At 44.7% G+C, this 22,869-nt stretch overlaps 1 protein-coding gene across 6 annotated transcripts in view; it reads left to right on the top strand.

The window, feature by feature from the left end:
* ABCG2 (ATP binding cassette subfamily G member 2 (JR blood group)) overlaps nt 1-22,225 on the top strand; it is a 142,827-nt gene extending 120,602 nt beyond the window's left edge. For all 6 annotated transcript variants that reach the window (XM_067035481.1, XM_059066848.2, XM_067035477.1 and 3 more), the window contains 10 exons: nt 2,236-2,387; nt 4,606-4,710; nt 5,822-6,072; nt 11,482-11,564; nt 13,453-13,542; nt 14,711-14,835; nt 16,603-16,757; nt 18,916-19,005; nt 19,857-19,939; nt 22,027-22,225. In XM_067035481.1, coding sequence (XP_066891582.1) covers nt 2,236-2,387; nt 4,606-4,710; nt 5,822-6,072; nt 11,482-11,564; nt 13,453-13,542; nt 14,711-14,835; nt 16,603-16,757; nt 18,916-19,005; nt 19,857-19,939; nt 22,027-22,174 — 1,282 coding nt within the window. In that variant the 3' untranslated portion in view covers nt 22,175-22,225. The remainder of the gene's footprint in view (nt 1-2,235; nt 2,388-4,605; nt 4,711-5,821; nt 6,073-11,481; nt 11,565-13,452; nt 13,543-14,710; nt 14,836-16,602; nt 16,758-18,915; nt 19,006-19,856; nt 19,940-22,026) is intronic.
* The last annotated feature ends 644 nt before the right edge of the window (nt 22,226-22,869 follow it).

Genomic DNA, 22,869 nt, shown 5'->3' with positions numbered 1-22,869 from the left:
TAATTTATTTTTGGCCGCCTTGGGTCTTTGTTGCTGCGCACGGGCTTTCTCTAGTTGTGGCGAGTGGGGGCCGCTCTCCGTTGCGGTGCGCGGGCTTCTCGTTGTGGTGGCTTCTCTTGTTGCAGAGCACGGGCTCTAGGTGCACAGGCTTCAGTAGTTGTGGAATGCAGGCTCAGTAGTTGTGGCTCGTGGGCTCGGTAGTTGTGGCTCGTGAGCTGTAGATCACAGGCTCAGTCGTTGTGGTGCACAGGCTTAGTCGCTCCGCGGCACGTGGGATCCTCCCGGACCGGGGCACGAACCCGTGTCCCCTGCATCGGCAGGCGGATTCTTAACCACTGCGCCACCAGGGAAGTCCCTCGGTCAGGTAACTTAGTTGTTCAGTTTAATCAGTCTCCCCGTCACTCTGGCCAATTTTCCCTCCGCTCACTACCTCTGGGACAGTAACCCCTCCCCCCCATTTTTTAAAAGCTGCCAGACACACCACCTTCATATGGCCTCCCCTCCTTCTCTTTGCCTTGCTTCCTCTGATGCCCATGCTCTCATAAGCAAGTCTCTGTGCTAAAGTAAGAAGAAATGGGAAGACGGGAAAGTGTTTACGTCGAGATGTCAATTGCACATGTACGTGAAGATGTCAAGTATCAGGTCTGGGATTCAGGATGAGTGAGAGCTTACATCCACGATATTTTTGTTACCTGTAACCATGTGAACGGTGTTCATTAGAGAATGACGACTTGACATAGAACCCTGGACTACGTTGTGTTTCCTTATGTTTTGGACGAGTCAGCACGCCAGCATCTTTCCTCACACTGGAGAGCACTAACCTAGCCGTCTCCAGCCCCACTGTGCACACTCCTCACTTAGGGTCTTGTTAAACACGCAGCTTCTGAGTCTAGAGCTCTGAGGTGGAGGCCAGGATCCTGCACTTGTAATAGGAGATCCTGATACTGACGCCTCCGTGGTCCTCAGACCGCACTCGGCATCCGGAGTCCTCACACCAGTCCGCCTCGCTGCTTCCAGTCCTTTACTGGCTGCTTCCTGTCCACTGACTGACGTTCCCCCTCTGGGTGACGGGAGGTATCACGGGCCTGCTTCCTGACGCAGTCTTTTTCTCAGTCCCCGCCTCCACACATACACCTCAGCTCCGCCGTGACACTGAACTACTTGTAGTTGCTGCAGTAGACCCTGTTCTCTGTCGCCTGCCTCGTTTGCCGTCTTCCTCCACCCTGACCGCCCTTTGCCCTTTCTCCTCTTGGCTTACTCCTGTCGGCCCCTTTGGTGCACTACTTACATCATCTTCAGACTGGGTCGGTCTCCTCTTTGGCTTACAGGGCACCCTCAGCTACTTCTACTCCTTGTATTGAAATGATTGGTCTGTCGGCCTGTCATCTTTGAGGCCGAACAAACTTTCTTGGCTAGCATATAGTAAGTGCTTAGAAAATGCTTGAATTGATGTGATCCTTCTCATAAAGTGTTTTCAGTAATATCAGATTTTGAACAGTGATTTTGGCCTTTGTTTCTTCTACCCATAAGTAGTAACTCCTGCATAAAGATAGGAGTTCCTGTCTTTTGGCCACGGTATTAGACCAGGGATCCGATCCTAGCCCTGCTCCTTCTCACAGTGACACTTTGAGCCGTTGCTTAATTCTCTAAGCCTTATCTGTTACATAACAGCAATGATAATGATTGGTACTGCCTCATACCACTATTGTGTAAATTTAGATAAGGTCTTCTATAAAGTGTTTAGCAAAGATCTAGTCAGTACTCAGTAATGTTAATTGTATTATTAGGGCAGAAGAATGAAAACCAGTTCCTAAAGAGCCAGAAGACTCAAATGATCAATGAGGATGGTGCATATGACCATTGTTTTAATATTTAGTTGATAATAAGTTTTAAAACTTGAGTGTACTTACAAATTACCTAGGTGCTAGTTAAAAATATGGTTCCATAGACCCAACAGGTCTGAGTAGACTGTCCAGGGATATGTATTTTCAATTAATATTCTGATTGATTCTAGACTACCCATGGAACACACTTTGGAAACCGTAGTGTTTCATGAAAGCACTGAATTTAGGTTCTCTACCTATCAGACAGATAATATGAGATGAGAATTTAGTAAGAAAAAAATCAAGTTGAAAGAGGAACAAATGATCTAAAGGCAGGAATAATAAAATATGTTGCCAAGAAATGCAAGTTTCAGATGTTTAATGACTCATTATCTCCTCACTTTTAATTCAGGATGTCTAAACAAGGACGGACAATCATCTTCTCCATTCATCAGCCTCGTTATTCCATCTTCAAGTTGTTTGATAGCCTTACCTTGTTGGCCTCAGGAAGATTAATGTTCCACGGGCCTTCTCAGGAAGCCTTGGGTTACTTTGCATCCACTGGTATGGTTGACTTCTTTATGAAGTAAGATCCTTCATTAATAGTATCGTAAAGGAGAACAGACGGGTCACCTGGAGTGCTGTTTGATCTTTGAGTAGATACACCATGGTTTCCACTACTCCAAAACATCTTCAGTTTAGTGCTAGTTCTTCACTTTGCAGTGCCAGCTTGTTATTTAGGTATCTTTTTCTGTCCTGTTTGAGTGCGAGTGTGTGTGGATTTCTACTGGGTCTGTTATCTGTTCTCCTTCTCAGTTCTGGTGACCTTTCCCTAACAGTTCAACAAGTATATTGGCCTCATAGCCAGTTATCTGTTAGTTGAATATTTTTGGAAAGGCCTAATGTCCCTAAATTATTTGTCTTCTTGACCATGATACAGATTAGGCTTTATCATGTTTTTCCCTTACGTGGGATGTTGATCTACCTTGGTTGGGGGTTCATGGAGATGCTACTTAATTTTTTTTTTTTTTTTTTTTTTTTTTTTTTGTGGTACGCGGGCCTCTCACTGTTGTGGCCTCTCCCGTTGCGGAGCACAGGCTCCGGACGCGCAGGCTCAGCGGCCATGGCTCACGGGCCCAGCCGCTCCGCGGCATGTGGGATCTTCCCGGACCGGGGCACGAACCCGTATCCCCTGCATCGGCAGGCGGATTCTCAACCACTGCGCCACCAGGGAAGCCCGATGCTACTTAATTTTCTAGTAACATTAGATCGCGGATTTAGCGCGTGTGTGAATTACCTGTCAATATAATGGCTAGTCCTAAGTCTGACTTCAGTGGGCCAACATTCTGATGGCTCTGGACTGCCTGGTTCTATTTAAATGGAAATACGTAATTTTTTTATGACTTACACAATCTGCTTCATTTTAGAGATCCTTGGGTATGATTATAGATGGTGCTCCATGAACTCAAATATAGTTTAAAATATTTGCTACCCACATTTTAAAATGTTTTTGTTTAATCTGTATCATTTAAAATTAAGAAGCCTTGCATGGGTCTAGGGAGTTTAGGGGGATGAAGCTAAGGATCAGACTACAGGCCAGGCTGAGTTCAGATAATCACGTTGCTTCTGAGTCTCAGCTCATGCTGCTTGCTGCACGACAGGCCAGTATTTCAGGAGATGAGTTGTTGGGACAAGGAATAGAGACTTTATTTATTTGGAAAGCCAGCAGACCGAGAAGATGGTGGACTCGTGTGCCAAAGAACGTTCTTCCCCATGTTAGAATTCAGGCTTCTTTTATACTAAAAGGGAAGGGGGTGTGGCTGGTTGTTGAAAACTTTGTAGTGTCGGAATCCTTTTTTCTTGCAGCTGTCCATGTAGGTCTAGTCATGGTGTTCCTGTAAACCTCCAACAAGACAAACATTATTCTCTGTTCTGCGACTTTTTATCTCTCTATGAATGGAAAAGTGTTCCACCTTTAAAGATCAGACCCTTGAGAATGGGCTATCCTGAATATTTCAGGCTATAGGCAACATTCTTAACTTGTAGCAGAAGCAATAGAATCCAAAGGTTAAAGTAAAAGAAACAGATCCAGTATGGAGTCAGATTTGTTCTTCCCTGTTACAGTGCCACAAGAAGTCAAGGTAAGCATTCAGCTATGCTCTGCCAGCCACATTCTCTTGAGAATGCTGTTCTGGTGATTTGTTCTCTATATTGGAATTACAGGAGCATAACAGAGGACCATTTGGACCTGAATTTAATAGGGGCAAAAACAATCATTGCTAAAGTGGGTACTGGCATTCTAGCAGTCCCCAGGTGAACTTGGAGAGCAGAACATACCCCAGTTCTCTCCCAAACACAGTCCTGCTATGCCTTAGCTGGCTTTAAGGAACATTAGTTCTTCTATAGCTTTTTTTTTTTTTTCTACTTATTTTTTTTTTCTTGGACCTATATCTAGATTTCTGAAGAAGTTCTGATAAGCACGAGAGCATATTGATAGCTGTTTCAGGTCTCATGATTTATGATGGCTAAGGACCAAGCACTAACAGAAGACTTGCTAAGAGTCCAGGGATGGTTTGGAGTGTGTTGTTTTGTGAAGAGTCAGAAAGCTGTTGAAATACTGTGCGATTAAAAGGAAGCGGTAAATCAGTGAGGGGAGAAGAGAGAAGGAAAGTGAGGGAGAAGTTGTTAGATCCTGTCTCTCCCAGCAACGCCTCCCTCACCCACTGAGTCTTTATCTCCCAAGACTATCAAGTTTGTGTACCTGAGTTGCCTTCTTTTGCAGGTTACCACTGTGAGCCCTATAATAACCCTGCAGACTTCTTCCTGGACGTCATTAATGGAGACTCCTGTGCTGTGGTGTTAAACAGAGAAGGCACAGACGGTGAAGGTAAGCAAATCTGTCAAGAGTCACAGATTATTGCCTAATTGAGCTGGCTGAAGCTTAGCAACGTGGTAGCTCACTAAAACATGGCTGTGTGAATTCACATCAGTGCTGTTCTCTGATACTGGTTGTCCCGTTTGTTTGGCTGCTGTAACAAAAGTACCATAGGCTGGGTGGTTTAAACAATAAACATTTATTTCTCACAGTTCCGGAGGCTGGAAGTCCAAGATCAAGGTGCCAGCAGATCCGGTGTCTGTTGAGGACCTGCTTCCTGGTTCATAGATGAGCGACCATATTATTACCTCCTCATGTGGTGGTAGTGGGGAGGGAAGCCTCTGGGGCCTCTTTCATAAGGGTACTAATCCCACTCCTGAGGGCTCCACCCTCATGACCCAACCATCCCTCAAAGGCCTTGCCTTCAGGTACCATCACATTGAGGACTGGGTTTCAGCATAGCAAGTTTGGGGCCACACCAACATTCCATCTCATAGCATCAGTCAACACAGATTTTGTTGTCTGTGAGAGTGCTGTTTTTGACAACCTGTAAATGGGCATTTATAGGATGGTGTCAGTTCTAAGCGGAGTTCCCATTTTTTAAAAAAGTGCCCATTGTTTACAGAGTGGCCCCTTGGTATCCATGGGGGATTGGTTTCAGAACTCCCCCCCCTCCCCCACCACAGATAACAGAATCCAAGGGTGCTCACGTCCCTTACAATAGGCCCTCCCTGTCCCCTGGGTTCAACGTCTGTGGATACAGAGGGCCAACTGTATAGTGTTTTGAAATAAGAAACTTGGCAGTTTATGCATTTGCACATTGTAAAAAGCAAAGACCAGATTTTTTATTAGGAATTATAACTGCATATGGTGAAGAGTCTATTTTAAAAGATTTAGGAAAAGATCAGTGAGTTTGCTGTATCCGTAAGTTTACGGAAGTAGGCCAATTGACTCTGTTTTTCTACTTTGTAAAGCAGGGACAGATCTCATAATTTTTTATACTCAAGCTTTAGAATTAAGGTACTAGGGAAGAATCCAAGAAAGGGGTTACAGCAAAATGGACTAAATCACCTGTTGTTTTGTTAATAATGTTTCCCCTTCTTTATCCACTTTTATTCCAAAGCCAAGGAGACTGAAGAGCCTTCCAAGACAGATACTTCACTCGTAGAAAAATTAGCTGAGTTTTATGCCAACTCCTCCTTCTTCAAGGAGACAAAAGTTGAGTTAGAGCAACTCTCAGGGGGTCAGAAAAAGAAGAAGATTTCAGTCTACAAGGAGATCACCTATGCCACCTCCTTCTGTCATCAGCTTAGATGGATTTCCAGGCGTTCCTTCAAAAACTTACTGGGTAATCCCCAGGCTTCAATAGCTCAGGTAACCTGGCAGAGTCTCCTAATTATGCTGTACAATACTCATCCGGGGGCATTAGGTTCTGATACAACCTATTTTAGGGTTATGCTTACCTTCTACCCACACTTTCATGTATTTATTTATCCCCATTCCATCTGCGGTATAGAAACAAGTAAAACCCAAGTAAGTTTTTACTTATTGAAGATTTCTTTTTTAATGGGTTGTTTTTTTCTTGGACTATCTAATTCAGAATTTTGCTCGATTTAGCCAAGCTGTAATGGACAATCTTTGTGGAAAGAAAATTTTTTTTCATAAATTGTGAAGTAAAGGAAATGTTTGACCACATTTGGGGTTTTCTGGTGGCTGTGCATGTTCATTTCCTGATGCGTTCAACAAGTTCTTACTGATCACGTGCTGCATTTTGGAGCTTGTACACAGCAGTGAACAAAGTGGGTGAAAATAAAATCCCTGCTCTCAGTGGAGCTCGTTTGCTTATGAGGAGAGACAGGTGATAAATTCATATAGAAATAAGATATATAGCATGTCAGGTGGTTAGAAGGGCTAGGAAGAGAGTTTAAGCAGAGAAGTGGAGAAAGGAGGAGAACGAGAGAAGGAAAGGAAGGGGGGGAAGAGGAAGAGCCAGGGAAGGGGTTGGTTTGCATCTTAGGTCAGGTGGAAAGTGGCCAGGGAAGCTTTCAGCTCAGTGTCCTGTCCCCGAGGGCTGTAGGGCTGGCCGCTGTCTGCGCAAAGAGCCTGCGTGCAAATGCTGTTCCTTATGATCGACCTTCCTCATGGAGGGGTTCTGATCTTAGGAGAGCGCTAGACACCTAAAACGGCACGAGGTTAACACAGAGGTAGTGAGCAGACTTGAATTCTGTGCAGTAAGGCTCCACCGTCAGACTGACTTTCCCTCAATGAAGATGAAATAATGTTCTTTTTCTCTCTTGGCTGACTGCGTTGATAGTTGTCGATAATTACTCCTTCATGATTTTTCTGTTATTCTTTAAGCCCTCCGTCATCCAGAATCCTTATATTCCCGGTTCAGTGTTCTGTGGAAGTCAGTTTAGCCAGTTATCTTGGGTTTGGCGGATTGTATTCTCGCTGCATTTCTGCCAAGTGCTAAAAGGTGGCATGTTGCCGTCTCTAGTGAAACACCACCGGCTTCTGACCGCGTGCACCATCGTTTTCATATCGCACTCCGCTGTCGCCTTCTGAGTATTAATGCCGAGAGCCTATTTCCCTCTTTGAGACGTACTGCTGATCGCTGCAAACAGTTTTGCACTTGCTGTTTGGCATTTCTGTCAGAACGTGAACACCTCTGTGTACTTTGAGTCAAGGGTGCGATTTTATCCTTTTAGAGTAGATTTGATGTCATTTGCGAGTCAATTCTGTAAGTGAGGCCAACCTGGTTATCCGCTGTTCAACCGTGAGATGATGTACGGCAGGTGATTCTTCGTTTGGTTTATGCATTCGATTTTTTTATTTGGAAAATACATTTCTCTTGCCTCTACAAGTGGTTTCTAAATGCCTGGTCCAAGTCACATACTCTCGGCCCTCGGTATCCCGGGTTCCACGCACGCTGAGGTTGGAGGAACCCATGGGTGCGGAGGGCTGACTGTACGACTCCATTTTATATTAGGGGTTGGAGCATCTGTGGGTTTTGATATCCACGAGGCTCCTGGAGCCAGTCCCCTGCCGCTACCAAGGGGTGACTCCGTACGGCAGTTCTGGGCAGGGGCAGTTAGAATGTGGAGCTCTTGGTCGTAGCGCACCAGGTTTCTGCACCTTCTGGTGCTGGGCTTTCTTCAGAGGCAAAGCCCATGCCCAGTGCCTCCAAGTTGCACGTTCAGCCTGCTTACCTCCTCAGTGACCTCAGTTCCACAAAAGGAACCCCAGCAATGTTGAGAGCAGTGGTAATCTTGCAGAACAGGGATAGAACCTTGCACCTCCCTGAGCATCTGCATGGGGTGGGGGGGGACTCTTCTTCAGAGGTGTCAATGCTGCAGTGTTAGCTTACGACAGGAGCAGACAAACCTTTTTTTTTTTTTTTTTTTTTTTTTTTTTTTTTTTTTTTTTTTTGCGGTATGCGGGCCTCTCACTGTTGTGGCCTCTCCCGTTGCGGAGCACAGGCTCCGGACGCGCAGCCCTAGCGGCCATGGCTCACGCGCTTAGTTGCTCCACGGCACGTGGGATCCTCCCGGACCAGGGCACGAACCCGTGTCTCCTGCATCGGCAGGCGGATTCTCAACCACTGCGCCACCAGGGAAGCCCCAAACCTTTTTTTTGTAAAGGGTAACAGGGTAAATACTTGAGGCTCTGCAGCTCATGCGGTCTTTGTCTCAAGTAGTCAAGTCTGCCATTTTAGCAAGAAAGCAGCCATAAATACATTTTAAAAAATGAACATGGCTGTGTTCCAATCAAACTTCATTCACAGACACTGAAATATGAATTGTATGTAAGTTTCAGGTGGCAAGAAATATTCTGTTTTTTCTTTCAACCATTAATAAAATGGTAAAAAACTATGCTTGCTAGTGGACCGAACAGAAATCGGCCTGGGAGGCCATAGCTTGCTGACTTCCGGTTTAGGGTTTTTTATAATCTGCGAGTGTGGCTTTTATTTCTCTGAGTGTTTGAATATGGTGCTATTAAAATGTTTTCTGGCTTTCTGTTGATAAATCTGGTATGGGTAGCCTTACAGCCATGCTTAGGTTTGAACTAGTCATTTACGTGAGTTAGACTTTGCTTCTGGTAATGAATGCATTTAACTAAAGGTTGTCTTTGGAAGATATTGGAATGAATGGATTATCTGTATGAGAAGACTGAATGTTCACTTCATGTGCCAAAGGTTTCCTGATCAAATCAACTTGGAAAATACTGTCATATCTCTTGGAGATTCATTGTTTCTATTAGCCCATTTAACATTGGGCTATGGATTTATTTTTTCAGTGACAGCCATAAACATCCCTTAGAATCCACCTTGAGAAATGTTGACAGACACATTTGAACAAAGACAGAATAACACATTTAGGAAATTTCTTTTCTAGAGAAGCCAGCTGCACAGAACTCATAGGATAGAATTTCTTTGCTCCATTAAGCAATGTTTAGTTTTCCTGTTTATTTTCTTTTCCTTAATGTAAGAGGGAAAAACATAGACGCACCTTATAAAACCATGACAAAATTATGAGATTAATCATTTTGTCAATATGTTTGAAAAGTTTCCTTGAAAATACTTTTAGATTTTTGAAACCTTTAGGAAACATCCAAACAATAAAACTGACAGTCTGTTAACATAAGTTACTAAGTTTGAATGTAGAAGAAACGAAGCATGTGGAGTGTCCAGTTTTAAGTCTGACTATTCTTATAGTTATACAAGGTGAAAGTATAGACTTGTGTATATGTGCATATGCACACATGCTGATGGGGTTATTATTATTTATTTTGGAAGCTTGATCTGTTGACGTGAAGTATAGTATATATATCTATATTTTTTTATAAATTTATTTATTTTTATTTATTTATTTGTGGCTGCATGGGGTCTTTGCTGCTGCATGCGGGCTTTCTCCTGTTGCGGCAAGTGGGGGCTACTCTTCGTTGCGGTGCGCGGGCTTCTCGTTGCCGTGGCTTCTCTTGTTGCGGAGCACGGGCTCTAGGCACGTGGGCTTCAGTAGTTGTGGCGCACGGTCTCTGTAGTTGTGGCTCACGGGCTCTAGAGCACAGGCTCAGTGGTTGTGGCACACAGGCTTAGTTGCTCCGCGCATGTGGGATCTTTCCGGACCAGGGCTTGAAACTGTGTCCCTTGCATTGGCAGGCAGATTCTTAACCACTGCGCCACCAGGGAAGCCCCGAAATATAGCAGATTTTGAAGGTAATTAAAATATGCCAGGGTAATAGATTTTTATTTTTTCAAATTTCTGACTGTCTTTCTTAGCAAGGCAATTTTTAAAGACATCTCAAATCATATTCTTTCCAGACTGGTCTTCACAGGTCATGATCCTGTTTTGCAATTTTGTTTGCTTCATGCCAAAAGTGTCTTGACAGGTTACTTCAAGTCTTGATACTACTGCACTGTTGTAGTACTGAGGTGTTTTTTTGTTTTGTTTTTAAACTTCGAAGGTTCCAAGGTACATCGTGGGATGTTTTGTTTTCTTTAGGTTATCATTTACTATATTTTAAAATTCATTTAATTAAGTTTAATTTAAAAGTACAAGTAGAATTTCCTTAAATAAATCATAATGTAACCCTTAACCCTTCGCTTATAGAAGTGTCCTTAAGAGACAGTTTGTCAGTCTTAAGAACCAAAGTGATGTTTATCCAGTCTTCTTAGGAGTCATCAAACAAGAGTGAGTGGGTGTGGGGCTTCCCTGGTGGCGCAGTGGTTGAGAATCTGCCTGCTAATGCAGGGGACACGGGTTCGTGCCCCGGTCCGGGAGGATCCCACATGCCGCGGAGCAACTAAGCCCGTGCGCCACAACTACTGAGCCTGCGCGTCTGGAGCCTGTGCTCCGCAACAAGAGAGGCCGCGATAGTGAGAGGCCCGCGCACCGCGATGAAGAGTGGCCCCTGCTTGCCACAACTAGAGAAAGCCCTCGCACAGAAACGAAGACCCAACACAGCCAAGAATAAATAAATAAATAAATAAATTTAAAAAAAAAAAAAAAAAGAGTGAGAGGGTGAAGGTAGGTAAGAGTGGCTCAGCACTGGCAGCTCAGCTCTGCTGTTGGCTGCAGCCCCTCTGGGCTGAGGTTGCTGGAGCAGCAGTGACAGGAAGGTGGGTAACGGATGCACTCGGGTGCCCTCAGAGAAAGCTGGCTGAATGCTTTGGTGACAGTGACACTGCACTTTTCCAGTGCAGGCGTGGACTCTCCCAGCCCCTACTTCCTTATTGTGCAAAATTACATTGTTGGAATTTTTTTCATGTGTGCTTTAAAATTTTTGATCATTTTTATTTATTTTTCATGTTAAGAGTAAAGATATCCTGTTTTTGTTGGAGCCTCTTGAAATATCACGCTGGGCATGTTCACTAGCACGAAGGTTGAGAGTTCAGGCCAGAACTCTTAGCCACTCGGACTTTATTTTACCCCCCAGACTATTTGGCTAGGTGCTTGCACTGTTCTGCTACACTCTACGGCATTCCCAGGCCCCGTAGCCTGAACTGGACCGTGGACTGGCAGGGCCTGGTAAAGCACTGGGAGAAATCTTAGCTTTTCTACTTGGTCGCCCGTCAGTCTCCCTAGCACGCAGATAGATTATTTTTATTTCGATTTAAAAAGTAGTCTAATAACATACACTGTTTTGTATTTTCCCAAGGACTATGGCCAAGCCATTTAAAATACCTATATCAATGGAGAGTTTCATTATGTAGCCAGATATATTTTAATAATAATGTGTTAAGTTTTTGCCTTTAACTGAAATTCTTTTTTTCTTTTTGAAAAGATAATTGTAACAATCATTCTGGGACTGGTTATTGGTGCCATTTTCTACGATCTAAAAAATGATCCTGCAGGAATCCAGAACAGGTGAGTAAATTTGGATCTTGATTTTGAGAATGTTCTGTTACTTTTCTTTCAAGCTTATGAAAAGCCATTACGAATTTGAATTTGAGATAAGCAAAGGGTAAATTGAGGAGTAGGGTAAGTCAAAGAATTGAAAGCTGAATGGAAGAATTAATTATTTAGTGCTAAAATATACAGAACATAAAATTTACCCTCTTAACCAATTTTAAGTGTCCAGTTCAGTGGCATTAATTACATTCACGTTATTGTTCAGCCCTCCCCACCTTCCAACTCCAGAACTTTTTCCTCTTCCCAAACTGTATCTCTATACCCACTGAGCAACAGTTCCCCGTTCTCCATTTCCCCAGCCCCTGGAAATCTCCATTATACTTTCTGTCTCTGATTTTAACTATTCTAAGTACCTCATGTAAATAGAATCATGGAGTATTTGTCTTTCTGCTGACTGGCTTATTGCCCTTAGCGTAATATCTTCAAGGTTCATTCATGTTGTAGCATGTGTCAGAACTTCTTTCTTTTTAAAGACTGAATAATACTCCATTGTATGGATATACCACATTTTGTGTATCGATTTATCTGTCCATGGACACTGGTTTGTTTCCACTTTTTGGCTGTTGTGAATGATGCTGCTGTGAACATGGATGTACAAATGAATATCTGTTTGAGTCTCTGCTTTAATTTTTTTTTTTTTTTTTTTTTTTTTTGCGGTACGCGGGCCTCTCACTGCTGTGGCCTCTCCCGTTGCGGAGCACAGGCTCCGGACGTGCAGGCTCAGCGGCCACGGCTCACGGGCCCAGCCGCTCCGCGGCACGTGGGATCCTCCCGGACCGGGGCACGAACCCGCGTCCCCTGCATCGGCAGGCGGACTCCCAACCACTGCGCCACCAGGGAAGCCCTGAGTACTTTCCTTTTTAGACTTCAGTTATTTTATCGAGAGAGAAGCATTAATAGTCTTCCTTTTCTCATAGGTGCACAAATGAGTTTTTCCTTTATGAGCATTATTTTGGGTTTTCTTTTGAGCCCGTTGGAAGGAAACCCCATTCGCAGTGGGTGGCCAAGGAGGCTGTCAAGGCTGTGCTGGTGGTTGTGAGGTGCACGTATACAGTAAGATGTCCCTCCACCGTCTTTCATTTTGCCTTGTCTTAGTTTCTTCTTCACTCAACGTTTGAAGAAGTGGCTAATAGAGGTTTTTAACCTTTGCAAGCTTTCTTTGGCTCACTGTTTCTCTGTTCATACATTAGGAACTGCCGTTGGCATTTTGTTAGTTAAAATCCAAGGTGATAGTATTTTTATGGCCCGTGTAATTGTCAGCCTGGCTGCCACAGGCTGTGCCAGAGACCCACAGACCGGGCGGCTTTAAACCACAGAAATTCACTTCTGCCCGTTCTGGGAATCAGGCTGGGAATCAGCATGGTTGGGTTCTGAAGATGGCCCTCTTCTGATTTGCTGCCTTCTGGCTGAGTCCTTGCATGGCAGAGAGAGAGAGCTCTGATGTCTCTCCCTTTTCTTCTAAGGGCACTAATCCATTGTGAGGGCCCTACCCTCATGACCTCGGCTAAACCGGACCGCCTCCCAGAGTCTCCGTCTCTCAATGCCGTCACGCTGAGGGTTAGGGCTCCGGCACAGGCATTTGGGGAGGATGGAGTTCAGTCCGTAGCAGACTGGGTCATGAATTTCAGACTGTGCTGTATGGAGTCCTGGGGCTATCAGTGTGGAGACACAGGGGTGAGGGCGTGACCTGACGGGGCTCCTGCTTCCCTCGCAGTTTCAACCAGAACAGCTGTCTGTTCAGTGTGTTAAGATACCATCCGAGGGAAGAGTTTTGCAGGTAGAAAAAGGACCGAAGGATGTTTGACTGACTGCAGTGCTTGTCGTTCCCTCCCCCTCGTCACAGGGTCGGGGTGCTCTTCTTCCTGACCACCAACCAGTGTTTCAGCAGCGTGTCGGCCGTGGAGCTCCTGGTGGCCGAGAAGAAGCTCTTTATGTGAGTAGCTCTCTGTTTCAGGAAGGGGGCGGCTGGTCAAACTGCTCGTGTCCAGAATCCGGCCGTGGTTCTTGGGAATTACCAGTGCTGATTGAGAAAGAGCGAGCGCTCAGAGGCTGGGAGGAGAATCATGAGCCCGGGGGGGCCTGACACCAAGGGAAAAAGGAGTTTCGCGTTTAAGGCCTGGCCCGCGGATCCAGTGCTGCAGAGAAAGCAAGGAATAAAGGGGCTGAAAAGGATCTTTTGTTTTTAGCAAATAAGAAGTCATGTTGACTGTCACAAGGAAACTTTGAGGGGCTTGGTAGAGAGAAGGGAGTGAGCCGAACAGTAAATTCAAGGTGAGGAGGTAAAGCTGACCAAGAATATAGACCAAGCCCTCAGTGGAAAGGAGAATGGAAGGGTCCGGAGGGCAGCCTTAAAATAAAGGAGGGCTGTTTTGCTTCCTGTGTTTTTTCAAAGTTGGAAGAGATTTGCATCTTTACATGTTGCGTAAAGGAATCATTCGAGAAGGGGAAGGATGAAGTTCTTGGTGGAGTAGTTTGGATTTACGGGAGGAAGCTCTCAGGAAGGGAGGGATCTAGAACTCCAGAGGGAAGAAAAGAGGATTTGATAGCTGACGGGGGTGTGTGCTTGGCAGGCACGATCGTGGAAAGAAGTGCCATTTTCTTTTTTTTCATCATGAGAGTGGAAGAAGTAAAAACAGAACGGTGACCCAAAGCTGCATCTGAGGCTAGGAGAGTAGCAGCACCACCGTCTTCATAATGAGAAGCAGGGAAGAAGAAAAGCCTCTGTGACCACTGAGGTCAGCTTCTGACACGCTGGCCTTCAAGGAGAGCCACTGTCGGAAGAGAGGGAGGCGACGCAGGACCCGTGCCCCTGGAGCGTGTGTTCGGAGGGCAAACTGGCCGGCCTTTGGAGGGGGTCATGCGATGAGAAGAGGGCTCACTGCACAGAGCCTCGGGGAGGGGGGGATGTCGCAGGGGAGGCGCACACGTGAGATGTGCCTGAGCTGACAGGCAGGAGGGGGGTGGCTTAGCCCCGAGGACGCGGAAGCTGTAGTTCTTAGACCCAGGGTGGCAGCAGAGAGAGGTACAGCAAGTGGTTGAACCTTCTGGTCTTGGCCGTCTTCAGCTAACGTGGGACGTGTGATGTGAATCTTTGTTTTCAGACATGAATATATCAGCGGATATTACAGAGTGTCATCTTACTTCTTTGGAAAACTCTTATCTGATTTACTCCCAATGAGGATGTTGCCAAGTATTATATTTACTAGCATAACATACTTCCTGTTAGGTAAGCGGTGAAACAAACGGTATGTGTTTTTAGTCTTGGATATGAGGGGACTTCTTGCAGGCGTGCTTTGGTTCTCAAAACTGTAAATCAAGTCCTGAGATAAGGAAGCCTCTATTCATTATGTACGCTCTGAATTAACTGTTCTCTGAGGAGATTTTTGCAAGACTTTTTCCAAAGTAATTTTAAAACTATATTGTATAAACGGAGATGCTCTGTGTCATATACAAACGTGGAAATAATTCCTAAAACTATTTGACACTGTGTTGGAGGAGCTAGAGCTGGGATATTTATTACTTTTATCTATTTAGATTTTTCTGTGTGTGTGTGTGTACAAAGATAATGAAAGATAGTGACTTCTGGTAATAAAAATGTTTGATAGATGTAGACAGATTGATTTTTTTATGCATTGTGTTTAGACTACACCCCAGGCTCACTGGATCAGAATTTCCATATATTTATCACATACACACGCACCAGAAATGTTTCTTTTCTGACAAAGCACTATTGATCGAGTGTAAAATTCCATTTTACGAATAAGAGGTGTGTCGTAAAGAATTAGGCATAGAACCTACATCCTCAGACTCCTAACTGGTGTTCTTATGGCTGTTCCAAAATCTTCAGATTTTTGTATGACCCACAGTATTAGCCTATTTTCCTTGATAAAGCAGTTTTATGAAACTTAATTTAACCCCGTCCTCAATCCCAGAGTTATAGGGTGATTTGTCTTGGGAGACGTGGATTATGGACACATCCACCAGATTTTAAAACCACTGGGAAGGCGTGTAATCCTGACCTTCCCAGTATCTTCACTAATACATTTACAACACACAGTGAGTAACGTGGTGATGTCTAGGTAAGATGAATGTGGTCTTGGCAAGTGTCCTTCTTAGAAGAGAAGGCAGTAAGTAGAATTCTGGCCAGTTGTGTTGCCTGCAGCTCTCCACCTCAGGCACTCAGAAATTGCTAATAATTACAAATAAAGAAGCACGAGTGTTACATGGAAAAGTGCTTATGCAGTGAGCCTGTAAAAGAAAACTGCAGGACTTCCCTGGTGGCGCAGTGGTTAAGAATCCACCTGCCGATGCAGGAGACACAGGTTCGATCCCTGGTCTGGGAAGATCCCACATGCCGCGGAGCAACTGAGCCCGTGCGCCACAGCTACTGAGCCCATGCACCACAACTACTGAAATCTGTGCACCTAAGGCCCGTGCTCCGCAACGAGAGGCCCGTGCACTGCAACCAAGAGTAGCCCTGGCTCGCTGCAACTAGAGGAAGCCTGTGTGCAGCAACAAAGATGCAACACGGCCAAAAATAAAATAAATAATTTTTTTTTTTTTTTTTTTTTTTTGCGGTATGCAGGCCTCTCACTGTTGTGGCCTCTCCCATTGCGGAGCACAGGCTCCGGACGCACAGGCTCAGCAACCATGGCTCACGGGCTTATTTGCTCCGCGGCATGTGGGATCTTCCCGGACCAGGGCACGAACCCGTGTCTCCTGCATCGGCAGGCGGATTCTCAACCACTGCGCCACCAGGGAAGCCCCTAAATAAATTTTTTTAAAAAAAGAAAACTGCATATAGCATATAGCTTCCTACAGTTATAACGGGGGGAACAATGCAAGTGGTGACCCAGGATGGTTGGATAGCGGATGAATTTTTTTCCACCCGATACTAGTTTCTCCAAATATTGTAGTGTTATATTTGCACAGTAACCGTCCCCGATACGCCGTGATGTCGACGGGTGGATTAACCCCCTCTCTGCTCCCTAAGGGTTGAAACCGCAGGTGGACGCCTTCTTCATCATGATGTTCACCCTGATGATGGTGGCTTATTCAGCCAGTTCAATGGCGCTGGCCATAGCCGCAGGTCAGAGCGTGGTATCCATAGCAACGCTTCTCATGACCATCTCTTTCGTGTTTATGATGGTGAGTATGAACTGTGCTTCCCTGAGACGTAATCATTTCCCTTGGTTCTCCCCCCGGATCCACCTGTCCTGTAAAATCTGCTTGACGATTCTGTAAATCCTTTTGCTTTAAGGAGGCCGTATATTGAAGTAATAGCTTATATTATTAGAGAACATACCAGCTTTTTCTTCATCTTACCCAGTCTTTTTTGCTACTGTTCTAATACAGTTGTTATAACCTTAGTTAACATGTTGTTAATGATGAGCTTTAAAAAGATGTCTCTTGGTGACATATCGTGAAAGCTTGATCGATTGGAACTTTAAAAACCAGAAAACTTTTGATTTTTCAAATTTAAAAAAATTGTAGAAGTGACAGGCTCATTGTTTGACTTCCCCGCTGGTGTGAGAGAACTGCTGGCTTGTTTAACTGACCGCTGAAGTGCTTTGGTTGGAGGAACTACTCTCCAAGCAAGGGAGGAACTCAGTTCCATGCAAACAGCAGCATGCAGCATGGGCCTATCTGACATCCCTCCTGTATTTTGAAAAGGAGTGTTTTAAAAATCCTGAGAATTTCCAGTACTAGGTCCCCTCCTTTCTGGGTTCCTGACACTCCTTTATATCAATATATTTCTGTTTACCTTTTTTAACCTACTATTTAATCCTAACCTTACGTGGCCCTACGTTTTTTAAAATTAATTAATTAATTAAGTTTTGGCTGCATCGGGTCTGTTGCTGCGCGCGGGCTTTCTCTCTAGTTGCAGCAAGCGGGGGCTACTCTTCGTTGCGGTGCACGGGCTTCTCACTGCGGTGGCTTCTCTTGTTGCAGAGCACGGGCTCTAGGCACGCAGGCTTCAGCAGTTGTGGCTCGCGGGCTCTAGAGCGCAGGCTCAGTCGTTGTGGCTCACGGGCCTAGCCGCTCTGCGGTACGTGGGATCTTCCCAGACCGGGGCTCGAACCCATGTCTCCTGCATTGGCAGGCGGGTTCTTAACCGCTGCTCCGTCAGGGAAGTCCCCATGGCCCTACATTTTGCACGCACAAAGGTGATTCAATAGGTGAAGGGAACCAGTTACCCCATTTCCCCACTAACATCAAGTAAACAGGAATGTGTAGCCTATTTACTGAATCCACATGCCCTTTCTGCTAGAGTAGCAGTACCTGTCTTTAAAGGGTAGGTAATTAGCACCAACTCTTGTCAAAGTTTAATTCTTCCATTTCTGAGTTTGAAAACTACCAATCTAAACAGTATTGAGAAGGTGATCAATTTTATGTACATTTTCTACAATGTCATCTAATAAATAAGATGTTCTTCAAGTATAAAAATGTTTTGTTTGATATATTAGATGCTTTGATTTGTGTTTATTTAAGGGCTGGTGTGTAGAACTTTATAAACCGGTCATAAGACCGTATCTTACCCAGAGATGCTGTCTTATGTGCTGAGCGCTGGGTTAGGTCAAGGGTAAAACTGCGAAGTCACACCAGGTACATGGCCATCGTGTGCCCACCCCAGCCTTGTGCCAGTTGGGGGGTGTTTTCCGTGAACCTCTTCTCACGTAGCCATCTCTTGCTGGAGCAGACCCTCCTGGAGTCTCCCTTGTAATACTGCCTTTCGGTAGCTTTAAATGAAGGTATTGACCGTATTTTATGCTGTGCTTTTACCATAGGATGCTGTGTACCAGCTCCAGTCTTTGGGTTATTTTAAGCACATGCATTCTGAACCCAAAATTATTCCTAAAGTCGTACAGAGATAGAATGCAAACCCTTGTAAATAGAAAATATTACTGTGTTCATGGAAATAGGGGCATGAGGTGCTTGGGACATGTTCGAGTGTGTTTATCGGTGGGAACATACAGTTCGTTGTATCTAATATTAGAGCAGTCACTACTTACTGACCTTCCATTGTGTGCAGTTACAGAGAAAGTAAAAGCCTCAACAATTAAAAATCTTCCAGTTAAATAAAATGTATATTATAGAAAAATTGTGATTCCTTTAGAACCCTAAACAGCCTCAGCTCTAGAGAGATACACATGTACAAAGAGGACAAGGTAAGTCTTCAGAGTAGTGGGAGGGATTTCAAGGCAGAAGTGTTCGCAAGGCTGTCGGGGACTGAGGGAGGGTATTTGCTAGAATTCTTCACGAACTCACTCCGCCAGTTCTGATTCTTGGTATTTGTTTTTTGTAGATATTTTCAGGGCTGCTGGTAAATCTCAGAACCGTGGTGCCTTGGCTCTCATGGCTTCAGTACTTCAGCATTCCTCGATACGGCTTTGCGGTATGTTCTCCTTGTCCGTCACTGTGGCTGGTTCACTCTTCCCACGCTGGGAGCAACCACAGTAAAGCCGGGCCATCTCACGTCCGCAGCCGTGAGCGGTGCGAGTTTGAGGACAATGCGTGAGAGCTTCCTGTTAAGCCTTGGGTCACCTTGATAATCACCTGGGGTTTCTCCAGTCACCCTGTTGTTTGAGGGAGGTGACGGATTGGGAGATAACTCCGAGTAAGGGACAAAGATGGCTGATTGATACCAAAAAAATACAGTGTTTCAGTTCATTACAGAAATTAATGAGAGGATGGGAGCCTAGAATACATATTTTAAATTGAAAGGGAAATGAGAAGAAAAACAAAGACTATACAATACAGCCACTACCGGCTTTAGAAAGCTAATCAACTCCAGAGAAAACTGTGCCTTAATATAGTATAATTAAGTTTCTAACTCCCAAGAATTATAAGTGGTTTGGATGAGAACAAACAAGAACAATACAAAAGATTGTTACTATAAACTAACAATAGCCACTGAGTACCACTGTATCATTTTAATTATAGTGCTCATGGGGTTATAAAATTGGGGAGAGAAGAAGGAAAGAACTATATGAGATCATGGAGCCAGAGATCTCTCCTCTTGGCTTTTGTATTAGAGCCAAAACCCCAACCCTACAGGCCTGTTGATTGCCAGGAAAAATAATTTTAGTTGCTCTGGTGTGTGACAAAGACTGTGAACGTGAAGCTTGGTTTGTTTTTCGAAATAACAATAGAGATTAAACTCAGAGGACGTGATTGTGATCATTCTTTGGAAATTTTCTGAAATTTAAAACTATTTTCCTTGCCCTGCTCCCACTTGTGTTACAGGCTTTGCAGCATAATGAATTTTTGGGACAAAACTTCTGCCCAGGGATCAACGTAACAGCAAACAGTACCTGTAGCTATGCAATGTAAGTTGGCATTCAGCGTCTCAGTGGGTTTGCTTACTGCTGTGGTGTGATGCCGAAACGCCACCGGCTTAGAGCTGGGGAGTCCTTTCGGGGACACTGGCTTCTCTGAGCCTGAGTGTTCGCGTCTGTAAGGTGGGCCGTACGCTACTGCCCGTGACAGTGCTCTGCAACTCCGAGGTATTCTGTTACGGTCAAAGCCGTATTTCAGCTGGAGAAATGTTTCTTATGTGTTACTTGTCTGTCTGGGGCCTTTTCAAAGATCCTTTTGCAGTTTGGATCGTGGGTTTGAGTTTTCATGCTTTAGGACACTGGAGTTTGAGATGAGCTGCTTTGATGTTCTTAGCACAGCCTAACAGTGTCAGCAGTGTATGGGTGACAGGAAGTGTGCGGACCCGTGAACCTACAATTCCGGTGGGCTCAGCCCGTGGCAGGAAGAGCTGAAGGGCCACAGGAGCGGGAGAGAGGGAACGTCTTCCTGCCGCAGTCCTGACTCCCGCCCCTTCCTCCTGCAGTTAGGGGACAACATGAAATCAGAGTCTGCGTGGGGTTTTCTTTTTGTTTCTGTTTTTAACGGACTTGGAATGCTCCCTATTAAAGGGTGTTTCCTCTAAAGAAAGCACCACGTCTTTCAGTAAGCAGAGAAGGAAATCCCATTTTTTGTATAATAAACAAAAACGCAGAACTTAATCAAATTAGAGGTGTTGTTTTAAAATTGAGCAACACTTTCCTTTTCAATGATTGTTGTTAATGGTGTGATTGTGATACATGAATTCATGAGAGAAAAGAGAACGCTGGTAGCCTCAATGTCATGAATAGTCAAGTAGAATACAAGCAATTCTTAATAACAGGACAAATTGCTATTTAGAAGTATTGCCAGAAAACCTCTATGAAGAGCTTTCTTTTTTTTTTTTTTTTTTTTTTTTTTTTTGCTGTACGCGGGCCTCTCACTGCTGTGGCCTCTCCCGTTGCGGAGCACAGGCTCCGGACGCGCAGGCGCAGCGGCCATGGCTCACGGGCCCAGCCGCTCCGCGGCACGTGGGATCCTCCCGGACCGGGGCACGAACCCGCGTCCCATGCGTCGGCAGGCGGACTCCCAACCACTGCGCCCCCAGGGAAGCCCAAGAGAAGCTTTCTTCATCCTGCCCACTCCCTTTCTTTTGGTCTGGGTATAACTTTTTTTTTTTTTTTTTTTTTGGAACCGCCAAATTCCAAGAGTTGCACAGAAATGGTACCAGGCAATAATGATGCTTGTGCCGGCTATTTTTAGCGCCAGGTCCTTTTCAAATCTGTGTCAGGACTGCTCCACCCTGCCCTGCCCCAGCCCCACTAAGGCTTACCTGACAGCTGGAGCTGCCGGTGGTGTCTTAGAGCCCCGCACCTGTGACGCTCATTCCAGTCTTGGTACAAGAGCTGACGCAGTGCAGCTCTGGCAGGAAACCCCGACTCACCTTTGTCCCTGGTTTCAGACTCTCAGCCTGCGTTCTCTTTGGTGCGGCTGACTTGTGGACAATAAGCTCCAAAAAGAGCTTTGGTCCTCTTTGTAAGGGCCGTAGATATCATCTGCTAAAGCCGAGACTTTCCCCATCAGGTGTTAAGTGAAAAATTACCTGAGAAATGACTCTGCCCTCTGAGGAGAGCAGCATCGTAGACTTGGAAGCGAGCGAGTTCTGGGAGGCTAGCAGCTTGGTTCAAAGTCTGAGTCTCTGTACATTTGGCCAAGTTCCTTAAACTTCAGGCTCCTCGTCTTTTAAATGTGGGTTGTTTTAGGGATTACCTAAACTACTATATGCAGGTTGCTTCATAGTATCTAGCAGAATCTAGCAGGAAGCCCTCAGTGACTGTTTTCTGTATGTTTTTATGATGCATCTGGCTGACCTATGGGCCCCTGTCATATCCCAATAAAATAGAATTGTAAAGCTAAAACACACAGACACCCACCCACCCACCAAAAAACCCTCCAAAGCTGTTTTCTGTTATAAACGAAGGGATGGATATTTAAGACTTGGTAACCTGTAGGCTTTTTTAAGGAACAGTGAACACATTAGATGCTAAGGATGAAGCCCTATTCTTTCTCTGTTGAATTTCAGGTGTACTGGCGAAGAATTTCTGGAAAACCAGGGCATCGATCTCTCACCTTGGGGCCTGTGGAGGAATCACGTAGCCTTGGCATGCATGGTTGTAATCTTCCTTACAATTGCCTACCTGAAATTGTTGTTCCTTAAAAAATTCTCCTAAATTCCTCTTTAATTTACATGACTTACCCCACATGAAAAGGGGGCATCTTGATTTCAGTATTCAGTGACTTTTTGGTTGTCTTCTTTTCACTTGCCATCATATTCTTGCTTTTCAGCAAGAATTATTTTCAACAGAAACACTTACAGAAATCACAGCGAACTGAATTATACTTGAAAAGAACCCAAGTCATAAAACTAGTGATATTAGGTGCTGCGTATTAGTTCATCTAGTCAGACAGTAACCGCGGGGAAGAAATCTAGTTTCATTTATTGGCCTTAAAATAATCGAGTTCTAGAAACTTGTGACAAGTTACTAATATTTCTGGTATTGGTTTCTTCCTCCCCTTCAAAATGAATAGCTTCAATATTACATGAATCTATGATCTTCCATTATTTAATAAATAATAAATAACAAATACATTGACGCTGTAGTAGAAGTATGAAATCCAAACCCTGTTGGTAAAAAAGCCATTATGATAGAAAAAGCTTTGATGAGCCTTTTAATGTTGTTAAAACTTACGGAAGTTTCCCTCTAGTGGAATTAGACTATCTCAGGGGTCGCAGCCGGGTTTGGGACTGCAGGTCGTAGAGGGCCAGGAGTCTGGTGACTTAGCCTCCTGGGGGGTAGTTCACTGGTTTGGGATCTCGGTGTGCGTGATAATTTCTTGAGGAATTTTGCTCCAATACAGACGTCTG

Source organism: Kogia breviceps, chromosome 6 (assembly GCF_026419965.1).
Source record: "Kogia breviceps isolate mKogBre1 chromosome 6, mKogBre1 haplotype 1, whole genome shotgun sequence".
NCBI lineage: Eukaryota > Metazoa > Chordata > Mammalia > Artiodactyla > Physeteridae > Kogia > Kogia breviceps.
This window is presented reverse-complemented; position numbering and strand designations above follow the sequence as displayed.